This window comes from Sinohyriopsis cumingii, chromosome 4 (assembly GCF_028554795.1).
Source record: "Sinohyriopsis cumingii isolate HCF-2022 chromosome 4, ASM2855479v2, whole genome shotgun sequence".
In the NCBI taxonomy this organism is placed as follows: Eukaryota; Metazoa; Mollusca; class Bivalvia; order Unionida; family Unionidae; genus Sinohyriopsis; species Sinohyriopsis cumingii.
This window is the reverse complement of record NC_142964.1, coordinates 69,968,827-69,981,208: the sequence shown is the minus strand read 5'-3', so window position 1 is coordinate 69,981,208 and position 12,382 is coordinate 69,968,827. Positions and strand designations below refer to the sequence as shown.

Below are 12,382 nucleotides of genomic sequence, written 5' to 3'. Positions count from 1 at the left end.
CACAGCTACCTTTAGTTCGATAAAATTAGAAATGTTGACTGGTAACCATGCATGCTATACTGACAGGGACATAAATATTTGTGTTAAAAACTACGTATTTATTTCAAATGTAAATTTAAATTTATTCTAAGTTAGGAGTTTCCAGGATTAGTTTTAAGACATTCAACTAATGTAGCAATATGAAAAGTGTATGAGTGTGTGTGTGCGAGCGTGCGTGTACGAAAGAGATGGAATGATGGTGAGGGATACAATGGGCGTTTAAGTTGTTGCAGGAATTATCAGGATAATATGACCCATGTAATACAAAAAGTAAACAAATTCCATTTACTCTTGTCTATCGATTTTATGGATCGGCATTGATAGGCGGGGTTTTCTGGATCAAAGTTTCATTGAAGTCTATGTAGCAATGTAAACTCCAAATTGCATTATAAAATGTGGAATAGCTCCAGAGCTATGCTGGTAACAAGGATCCGTTCTGGAATAGACCAAAACCACTTTGCACATTGCTAAGGCGTTTGGCATAAATGCTGTCTCAAAAACTTGCATTTACCTTTTATGGGTTTAGTCTGTTTGAATTTATTTTGGATAGAGTTATGGCCCTTGTCGAGCAAATTTGTTTCATCGCATGAAAATTGCGTAGGTTGGTTGTAATCAGCATAGACCAAGAACCAAGAAATTTGGCGAGAATACCCTCTCTTATACCTAGATGTACCTTTTGTTTCATCGCATGAAAATTGCGGAGGTTGGTTGTAATCAGCATAGAACAAGAACCAAGAAATATGGCGAGAATACCGTCTGTTATACCTAGATGTACCTTTTATGTGTTTTGCCCCGTCCGCTCCAATTTGGAAAGTGTTATGTCTCTTTTCGATCAACTTCCAATCCTTTCATGGAATATTGCATGTAATCATCATAGCACAAGAACAATTGAACATGTTTTGATGGAATTTGATGTGAACAATGATTCATATACATCGATGTGCCATTTATGCATTTTGTCTGGTCTTCTCCTTTTGAATACTCCGTATATGATCCTGCACAGTCGACTTTATATATTTTAATGGGAAGTTGTTTGTATTGATGAGACCTAGTAGGAGTTGGAATGTACGTCGTCTTTTGGAGCAGCCATGGACCCAGAACGCCCATCTCCTTCTAACTTTGATTTCCCAAACACAAGTTCCTTTGTTTAAGGCTTAACGGAACAAATTGCGATGGGCGGGACAACTTGCATTGCACCCATCGCTAATAACTCTTGTTAAAACCACCAGATGGTGTCTTTGTCATCCATCCAGACCGATTTCATTTTTTCCAGCTGTTTTACTGTTGATTACAGAAAGCAAGGAGGAAAAATGCAGCACAGACAAGTGAAAGTGGAGGATGGTGTTTAGAAACAAGCATGGAAGACAGTGGAGAACATAGAACCGATAGAAAGCTAGCGAATGGATTCACTGAATTTTTTAAGGTACATTTTCTCCCCACTTTTTCTCCTCGTGCATGTAAATATGTGTCTACACTTACCGTTAACGCAAGTCTTACTTATTCATATGAAACGTTCATTTAGTTGCACCGTGAATGTACAAGTTATAGTTTGACTCTTTCTTACATCAGTTTTTCAGAAATCATTTGTTACGTCCTCTCTACTACTTGTTTGTCAGTTTTCTGACCTACAGTAAAACTCATATAGGTCATGAATGCTTTCAACGACGATTATTTCAGTAATGGGTGTCATTTTTGTAAAATTTGATTATATATACACCTTTAAATGACAATTATTCACTTTATTTGGATCATCATACATCCATATTCCTTTGGAATGTCATTATTTACACGTTCCGAGAAGTACATACGGCAAAATCAGTGATAAAGTTGGGTTGACATTTTTGGACTAGGTCAACCTAAAGGTGTAATCCATTACAATACGGAACGCATCTCGCGTGATGTGATGTCACAATGAAATCTGCTCATTTTGATAAGCAAATTCGTATTACCTACCCTATACTGTGAAGATTCGACTCGACGTGCTCATTTCTTGACCCAGTTCAGTACGTGACAGCCACTGTAAAAGTGCATAGCGATCGGTAATTTTCATCTTGAAGTTTCTTGACGACAGTTAAGGTGCAGATCATTCAATAATTAGGATCGAATAGACTTCGGTTGTCGTGCTTGCCTTGGAGGATCGCTATACCAAGCGATCACATTGGTGTCCGTGTACTTAAACCACCTTCCTTAAATCCTTACAAACCCTAGATACTTTTTTGTACAATTTATTTTATCTCAGACCATTTATCCCACCCTCTCCAGTTCTGGAATATAGCTTCAGTATTCGTTTATCAATATCTTATATCATTATGGTTCTTGGATCACGCCGTGGAAAATGAGTTTTCCTTTTTGTCACAGTGATAGCTCGGCTTCAGTAAACTTTAGATTAGCACTGATGTATAAGTTTTTATATACTTTGATTATAATTCATTAATATGGTCAGTTTCTAAGCAGATTTGGTTACATGTTACTTGGTAAGAGGATACCTCTTGATGTGTACAACACAAGTTTATCATCGCCCTCCATTTTGGATTTCATCGGGATTCGAACTCAGTTTCATTAGGACGTTTTATTACTAGGACTTCTATTTTTGTAATTCTTGGATTATTCCTGGATTATTTTTGGATTTGACTCGTAAAACCGTAAGTTCTTTGTTTCATTTTTACTTTCTTTTTCTAGGGAAATTAATTATTTGTTAAGAGCCTAAACACGTGACAATACATACATACATACATACATACATACATACATACATACATACATACATACATACATACATACACACGCACGCACGCACGCACGCGCGCGCGCGCACGCACGCACACACACACACACACACACACACACACACACATACATACATACATACATACATACATACATACATACATACATATATTATACGGTTTATCTGACGTTGTTTCAGGGGAAAAAAGTTGCCAGCTTTGGAGATGGCCCCGGCAGGTATCAGCAAATCATAAGCGATTCCGGAAAGGTAATATTGTGTGACGCATACGACGGCGCACCTTACGCAGAAAAAGCTAGTAACGGCCGTGTAAAATACATGGACTTGACAGTGCCTCAATATGGAATTCCTCTTTACGATTGGATTTTTAGTCTGGAGGTTGCCGAACATATACCACACAAATTCGAAAGTATTTTCCTGGATAACATTGTTCGCCACGCCCGTGAGGGCGTGATCCTAAGTTGGGCGGTCCCTGGACAAGGTGGATACTCGCATATTAACACCCAGCCACTTTCCTATGTAATTGACGTTTTTGACAAACTCGGATTCAGACATGACCAAGAAGATTCCAAGAAAGTACAGAACATGTGTTCCATTGATTATTTGAAAAGAAATGTCAATGTATATCGCCGAAAGAACAGTTCGGAGATAGTGGACATGGAAATATATATGTCATAGCTATCGTTTTCATCTATTTAATTGCCTTTAATTTTGATCCAGATAATGTAAATACATAAAAATAACCGAATCTCTGCAATAAAAAGAAATTGTAGAATATATCATGACATGTTCACTATCATAAATAAGTAGGAAATGCAGAATTTGTGTGTTTGCTGTACGGGTAATCCATTTAAGCCTAAAAATATCAAGCTTTTGGATCTCTGCAGAAAGACATTATAGAATATACATATCACTAAGTAAATACTAAAAGGTTCGAACTTAGACCTTTCTTCTAAGAACCCAACAGAATACCACTTTACAACCATTAGCATCAATAAGAGAGTTTTCAATTTTAAGAAAAATGCATTTTCGACGACCCCAGAATTTTGAAACAACCAGTGTACCCTATTTTTGAGTTAGCTTAACTTGTCTTTATTTAGAAATGTAGTCATTTAACTTTATATTACTGTCATTTGAAAGTGAATTAGAGCCATGAAGGGACCGTTTGCTTTCTTTTTTCTGAGTTTTTGACACTGAAGTTGACTTATTCGGTCTAATCTTGACATCAGAGTCTGCAGCATTGACGTACCCCCTTTTATCCCAATGCCATAAACGGAGGAGGAGTGTGGTTGATAATCAGCTCGCGAGAAACCATTTACTGCCGAGGCCTGTCCACAGACGGCAACCGATCTAGGCTGTTCTGGGCAGGATTCGAACCATAAACCTACTGATTGGGACTAAGGCATGCTAACCACTGAGCCATTGCACCAAACAGAGTGGATAATCAGAAATTCTCTACCATGCGTATGACTATTGTTTCCGCCAATATTAACTTTTTGATAGTCCCATTTACAATATTTTGTGTGTAGCTAAAGGTGTTTCTTGACGGTTACAAAGCCATCCGTCCATTGTGTATCCAGCCAACATCAGCTATCAGCCATATTCGTCCTTGTGTATTTTTTAGTTTATTTGTTTATTTATTTATGTACTTATTTCATTTTTAATACGGCTATACATTTGACATTATAGTCAGTCTTTCATCTAGAGCTCAATGTATTCATATGGGAACAAAAAATCAATATAAACAAAAATATTATTAAAACACAAAAAATTCGATATTAAATACAAACTAAAAGTTAAATTGTTATATGGGGGCGGGGGGGGGGGCAGAGTACCTGAGTGGTCTAAAGCGCTCACTGTTACGGATCATTGCCATCTCACCTCTTTCTTTGTGGGTTTGAGTATAGGGTTCGGCCAATGGGGTATGTGAGAAAGCTTGCCAGTAGCTTCCCGTGGGTCGGTGGTTCTTTCCGGGTTTGCCCCGGGTTCTTCCTCCACCATTTATACTGACCGCTATGTATAGCCTATCATGTGTTGAAATGGAGTTAAACCCTACAAAACAACAACAACAATAACAAACTGTTACGTGATCTTTTTTAACAATCATGGTTGCTTTGGTGATAAAACAAATACGCGAAATTACTTATTACAAGACTTGTGTAGAAGAAAGAGTAGCTCGATGATAAAAGGGCCAATTACGAATTTTATTCTAGTCAACATATTTAATACACGTTAGTTCTACTTCTAGACCTTTGTGTTTTCAAAGTGTTTGAAAATATTCACAAATAGCATTTCTCAAAATGTGAAACCACTTTTAGTTTACATACAGGGGACATTTTTAAAATAAAAGTATAAGGGATACCAGAAGACGTGATACATGTATTTGTTTCCCATGTGATCAGCATTTTTCTGACCAAAAACTAATTAATTTGTTTCCCATGTGATCAGCATTTTTCTGACCAAAAACTAAGAAAAAAATGTTAGTTCTTATCTCTTTATTTTTCGGACGATGGAATGTTGTTTTCTAGGATTTTCAGGAAAATATCGAACTTTATTCCGCAATATTTCTTTCCATCCCTGTTTTTAAATTTCATTAATGAATCCTTGGCGCAGAACATAAATTCATTCCATTGCTTAATCAATGGCTATCTTTCTTGATCTCTTCATTAACAAAATGGCTATATTTCTTGATCTCTTCATTAATAAAGTTTTCTTTTCTCGCAGCAGGTTAGTTCTAATACTTTTGATCATATCTGAGTTTACGTTAGGTATCCAACTGTACTTGCGTAGGCTGAATTGAGCTAATTATTGTTTAGACAGTTAAGTAGACTATCCTGTTAGCCATCTGGCTTTATCTGTATACCTTCTACTGCCCTACTTTTGTGTAAATAAAATTAAAGTCTCGATTTGACCATGACCGAAATAAAACTTTAGATTTTTAAAAATTCTTTTGAGAAAATTTATGGCTTCATGACCAGCTGATTCAACTTACATTTTAAAAATCACCGTTTCAAACTCAGTTATGTAAGGAAGTTAAAATACACCTTATACTATATTACATGAAAATATAAAAATTAAAAGGAAACATAACACTTTATTTAATGATATTAAATTTATTCCTGCCACGTTGCATCCCTCACATCAGGCTTAAAAAAGTGTGATGAAAGATGAAAAGAATGTTTTATGGGGAAGACAAGTAGGTGTAAGTTCAATATTGAATGCATTAATGTTTGGTTAAATTTCTCATTGATCTGTAAACAGAGGTAATCTGAGCACCTGAACTGAAATAAATGCATCATCAGACGGTATTTAAATATGCAAAGATGTATATGGCGATCTGAACCGCTTGTAGTCAACATGTCTCGTTACAATAAACACTACCGCCCAAAATATTCGAGTGATCCGAGCACTAGATATATTCACCTAAGGGGATGATGAGACGGGAGATTAACTACCGGTATATGCAGTAAAGTATTGAAAAGTTGGAGCACTGCTGTGTGTCATGAACACTCGAGATTATTTTGGTATTTGCACAAGCAACAGTGCTTCAGAAAGTACGCGGAAAAATAAGTAGATCAATCTGATGGTTGTAAGTGTAGCAAAGCGTAAAGACAGAATGACCAAGATGCCATTTATAATTGACCAGCTTGTTTGCAATGGTCTGCATCCAAAAAAGGTTCACTTAAAGTCTGAAACACCACTTGGTCTTGCTTTGTTGCCTGTACCAAATATATCTTTCAAACTTGGGTGGTATATTTTAGCCATTACTCATTGTCTGCTTGAAAACGTGTGAAGTGTGATATTTTAACATATACTGGTTTATGAAAAGTTTAATCCATTTGTATTGTAGACAATGATTCTGACTGAAAGAATCCACCCACACGTGCCAGATTAGCGCAGTAAATTCTTGAAATCTGTTTAATTTTGTAGGCATTGCAGATGCCCCGCTGCTAGCAAATAATATTTCGTAGAAGAGACATTGCACCGTGATGATGCATACATCCAACAGTGATGCACATCGCTAATTTTGAGACTAATAAATTGGATGTCATATATCCTTGAATATTTGGTTGAAATTCATAAACAAAATTAATTTCACACCAAGAATATATTGTCTTAACCAGATTAAAGAAATTGCAACAATGCATGACCTAGAACCAGTTGGTTAGAGGGGCATGTTGATTTAAAAAATGAGATTGTGTCGCTTTTTATAATTTTGCTTATTGTTTGTGGAGACCCGCGTGCTATTGATCATCAGATGTTACTGCAGAGTAAGCAGGATCGTACAATAGCTTAGTGGCTTATGCCAAAGTATAATTTATATGTCATAAACATGGCGTGTCCTTTGTGTAAGACAACGGGACTTCATTTTGTGAACACAGGAAATTTGGTTGGTTTTGTCTATAACGGCACAGCTACACAAATAGATTATGAAGTGTTGAGGCAATTGGATGAAAGTGCCTTGCCCAAGGACGCGCTACTGTAGCCCACCAATTGCATGGTAGGATTTGAAACCAATTACTACTACTATGTTTCGATTCCCTCAAGCTAACCACTGAACCACCCCGGCTCCTCGGGAAATTTGATGAAGAAGTATATAAGTTATTATTAGTATAGAAATTCAGCATATAATATAATGGGAATATTTGTAATGAAGGCGAATGCTGGTATTTATTGCTTTTTAAATAACTTAATGGGTTTTATCTTGAGGTGGTGTCGGTTGTTTTTAGCTCTATTATTCATATATTTAAACAGTCTGTGAATGGTCTGTCGTCCGTCATTCTTCCTCCGTAAGCAACAGTTTGTTATCGATACTCAACTAATTTTCTGATTGCCAGGAAACGTTGTACAATCATTCAACTTTTCGTCTAGAAGATCCGAAATTAAATTGGTGCAGCACAGTCGCCATCTTGAAAATATTGTTATCGCTTCTCCTCCTGAATGGATGGTCCTATAAGCATGGGCTTCTCGTTAAAGGACTCACGGTACTAATTCAACTCTAATAGTAAACATATGGAAACACTATCATATTCAAAATTCAATAATTTAAAATTTCTGGGTGCTCATGATGAGACCTATAATTCTCCATGCACATCTAACCTTGGTGCAAGCTTATGTGTGGAGAACACCATATGAACCGCGGCATTTTGTTTATCTACATGTGCATGAAACACATGTTATTGATTCTGCACCAAATGAATCAGGTGCTACTTTCATTTTTGAGTACACTGAGTCAAGCCTATAAAAGTACTAAAATTGCTTCAGTAGAAATTTGTCTATATCTTTTTAAAATTACATATAGGATAAGCTCTCAAAAGATATTTTTACTAAAATTTTAATTTTCATTATTGACCAATAATGGACCAGCAAACCCGTAAATATTCTATTATTTGCCCACCCATTTCTAGACTGGTTCACAGTTCTTCCGTATAATTAATACCGTGTGTCCTATAACCAGATTCAATTTGTTTAGAAAAAGTTGTATTTTGCTCATTGATATTGGAGCATAATTGTAAGAACGAATTGGCTATGCCTGTGCAACGGATAATTGTGATACCAATGTATATAGCTAAATTGCATCCGCATTGCATGTTGCTGTGTTGTATTGTACTTTTTAGTGGCTTATTCTTGTTATTAAAATAATTGTTTTCTGCCTTTGTATCTTCATGTTATCTTTCTATGGCATGCATACTACACAAAAGAAACACAAGCAAGTTTCCGTTTTACAATTCCTAAACATATGTTGATAAGTCTCAGGTACCAACTCATAACCCTGCAAGATATGTTCCTTAATTACATCATGAATAGCACTTTCATGTATCATCAAAGAAGTTCAGAGATCACGAGATTTGACACTCTTTAATAACAAGGTCCAGTTCTCTTTGACCAATTAAACTTTTCAGCTATGTTTCAAAATGCGGAAAATATTGATCTACTTCATTCCCTGTAAAACGGGGCACTTGCCTAATATGTTTGGTAATATCAAAACCTGAACTTTTTGGGGAGTGCTTTCTGATTGCCATTTCACGTCCTTTATTTCAATTGCATTTCCGTTTCTTCTTTGTTCGTTTGCATTTTCATTCACCTTTCTTCTTTCTGCAGTTACATTTTCGATTGATTTTCTTTATTTTATGATGTGAAGTTTTCTTAATTTTATTTCCACCTGGTTTTTAAAAATTTCAATTCTATAACTTTTGTTCAGGACCAGACAGAGATTCATAAATTAAATCCAAAACCACTTGTTTCAAAATATATTCGTTTCCACCAAATATTGTATCAAAATATTTTTTATTTCCCGTTTTAGTACAGGTACTTCTGAAATAGAATAGCAGCTCCTTATTGTTTTATACACTTCAACCCTTCTTTGGTCGGATTAGAAATACAGCTCTCCACTCTAAATGATCTTGTGGAAGTTTGATGGCTTCAACATGTAAAATCAAAATACCAGGACATAGAAATTCCGAAACAAAATGTATTAATGTTAAAAAAAATTGAATATCGTTCAAATATTTTTCAGAAATTCTTATCCCGGACGAGCCTGGAATTTCAATTACGATTCTATGGTCTTAAACTAAGTATAAGAAAAAATCTAATCAAACAAGTTTTGTAAAACAATTTAATTCTCTAAGTCACAAAATGAAAAAGTGGCAGCATTATTAATTTAATCCAGTTGTTACGTGTTTAGGCTCGAATAAACAGTAAGACAGAAAGAGTGAAAACAACACGCTTTTAAAAATTTAACAAATAATTTATTTCCCTGTAAAAATTCTGTAGAAATGAAAAATAAAATAAAATAAGAACTAACTGTTTCAAGAATCAAATCCAAAACTAATCTAAGAATAATCCACGAATTATTTTGCAAAAGACGGATGACGATGGCATATGCTATAGTTAGTACTGTGCTTATCTACAGTTCCTTGTAGAAATACAAATAATGGCACTCCGGTGTTGGAAATCCAAATTAAATTTGTAAACAATGTCTTTCCAAAAGTTCTATATGAGCACTCTCCAAATATTTCCAGAGAATAAAGAATTAATCCTTTTGTTATCCAAATGATCTGAATAAAATTATAGATCCAGATCTGGCTACAACAAAATAACTTGACATCAGTAAAAAAAAAAAAGAAGCCCAACACTGAGATCTCTCTCTCTCTAAAACAAAGGTTATATTGTATCATAAGACGCAGTTTCCAAATTCTCTCTAGTTGCGAAATCAGAGGGGTGTGTGTCACGTGATCGTGTTTATATCACGTACACAAAATATGGCCTTGATTAGACCAATGATTTTATTTCCAGAATTAAAAACAAAAATGTGTTTGCTTCTTAACCTACGTAGCCCCATCATGACCTTGACAACAACCAATCATTTTAAAATAAAATAGAACTTTGTTTACTAATTTTTAATCAAGGTCAGCATCCAGGCCAACACCTGGTGTTTATAAAAAGAACGATTCAGGTCAACCAATTTTCTGGAAACATATCATGTCCATTGAATAAATTTACATTACAATAGCATGTAATTTAAAAAACAAACAATTAAATTGAAATAAATATATATTACTTCAGATATACGTAACACAGTAATCGAGTTTTACGAATGAACTCCAGGTCCTCAAATTTGATGATGTGCTAACAGTCTTGGTGTATTATAATGGCATTATCCAAAACTCCTTTGAATAAATTCGCAATAATCCCATACTGATATTTTAGTCCAGAGTCAAAGACAACTCCAGTGAATAATCAAAGGCTTCCTCTGAGGTTACATCTAAATGGAACATTAAACACATCTATAGACTGTTATTAAAACAAGAACATGTAAAATGATAACGAATTAATTTATGAACCTTATATACAATGCGACAATGAAAATAATATAAGTTCTTATAAACGCCCGATGAGTTAAGCAGAAATTAATGACGTGAATGCGTTTCTTGTGCAAATTCTAAGTTAAAAAAGGTGAAATTCACATTGTTTTCTCCAGTTTTACTGGTCTTTCTTCAGGTTTTCCTCCAGTTCATTCTTGTAGTTTTAGATACTGATGTTCAAAGTCAACGACTTGGTCATAAAAAGTGCATCTTTTCTTTCATGAACATACGCGTGCCCTGGAGTCTTTAGTTCGAATGAGCTGTCCACAAGTTGAGCACGATCTCAATAATTCACAAGCACTTTTCTACTGTTCAGCTTGTTTCATGCGATGATGTTCGTAACACTTAGGAAATCCTGTGATACTAGTGATGACATCGAAATGCTTTTGATGATGATTTACGTGAATGTATTTTCCGTCTGGGAAATCGGACCCTCGAAACACGTGAGCTTCTGTAACAATACGCGGCCTCGTTAGTTATGCTTGCCTACTGTAGCAAGAGGTATGCTTCACTTCCTTCTTTTGATCTGTCCGTTTGTCATATGATCGGTTCCATTCTGCGGTCTTGTTCTTGTCAGCATACGTTAGACCCACGACTAGCCTGAGCTAAGCTTGTCTTGTCCTGGGAGTTGCTAATTTGGACGATACTGTGTTCGGTACTGCGAATGTTGCCCACTAACGAAACTTTTCTGCGTCGGGTGTTAATTCTGTCGGTATAAGAAAAATAGATCCAGACGGGAAACTTCATACTGTGGTGATGGATGGAGAGCCTTGAATGACCGTCCTCTTTAGCTTGGCGTTTTATCATTTCGGTGTCTCTAACAAGGACTCCTGCAAGTCTGTAGTGAAACCTTATAATTTCTGAGGTAGCTCTTTGGACTTTACTTCTTTAAATTTCTCAGGATAGGTGTAAGCCGTCGTTGCAAATTTTCTGGAAGTCAGTTTTTGCGTCTCTCAAGCATGATTATTGGAGTATTCTGCGAGTTGCTCCTGGCAATCGAAGACGTTTCCTTTTTTATTCTTTTACGAGGTGAAAAGTCGTAGATTTTTTGAGACGCTATTGCATCATCTATCGCTTTTCACAAAGCCATCCCGGATGTTGTTCCGACCGCATCTAGCGCGGCTGCTTTTGCAACCAAAGCAGCTGCAGCAACTAACACGGTTAGAATCGCTGCGAGAAATTGATGATCTTCACGAACCATTTGCATTTCCATCACATCTGACTTAGATAACTTTGATGTTACCGAGGTGTTCGTTTGTCTGACTGCATTAAATTCGATTAAGTTGCAAGTCAGTAGTCCCAATTGTGTTGAAATCATGCATGTGCGAAATGAATTCGGAAACTTTAATTACATTATGATGATGTTTAAGTGAAAATTCATTAAACTTTAAGCTCGGATATCATTCGTGATGCGGAGCTGAACGATCTATAACAGTACTGTCGTGATAATTTGTGCGAGAGGAAGTAAACGTCGTTCCTGGAAATACATAACAACTACCAAGATTTATTTTAGTCTGTTTGGATCAGTCGCACGGGGACCATTCCAGTTAACTTGTTCAGAAAAAGCCTCGATGTGAGCCCACTATATTCATTTTTTTATTGCGCGTTTTAGTTTTCTAAGCTGATTTTCGCCTAGGCCAACCTTAACGTCACGATAGAACATTTATTTAAAAATCTTAACAGGTCTAATTACTCTATTTTTAATTGGCTCGTCAAGGACCACCAAAAGACC

General features: G+C 35.9%; 1 protein-coding gene across 1 annotated transcript in view; it reads left to right on the top strand.

Moving 5' to 3' along the window:
- Positions 1-8,440, top strand: part of LOC149801412 (uncharacterized) — a 51,568-nt gene extending 43,128 nt beyond the window's left edge. Inside the window, exons 2-3 of the mRNA XM_089955510.1 lie at positions 1,334-1,462; positions 2,966-8,440. Coding sequence (XP_089811636.1) covers positions 1,334-1,462; positions 2,966-3,463 — 627 coding nt within the window. The 3' untranslated portion in view covers positions 3,464-8,440. The remainder of the gene's footprint in view (positions 1-1,333; positions 1,463-2,965) is intronic.
- Positions 8,441-12,382: the final 3,942 nt, after the last annotated feature.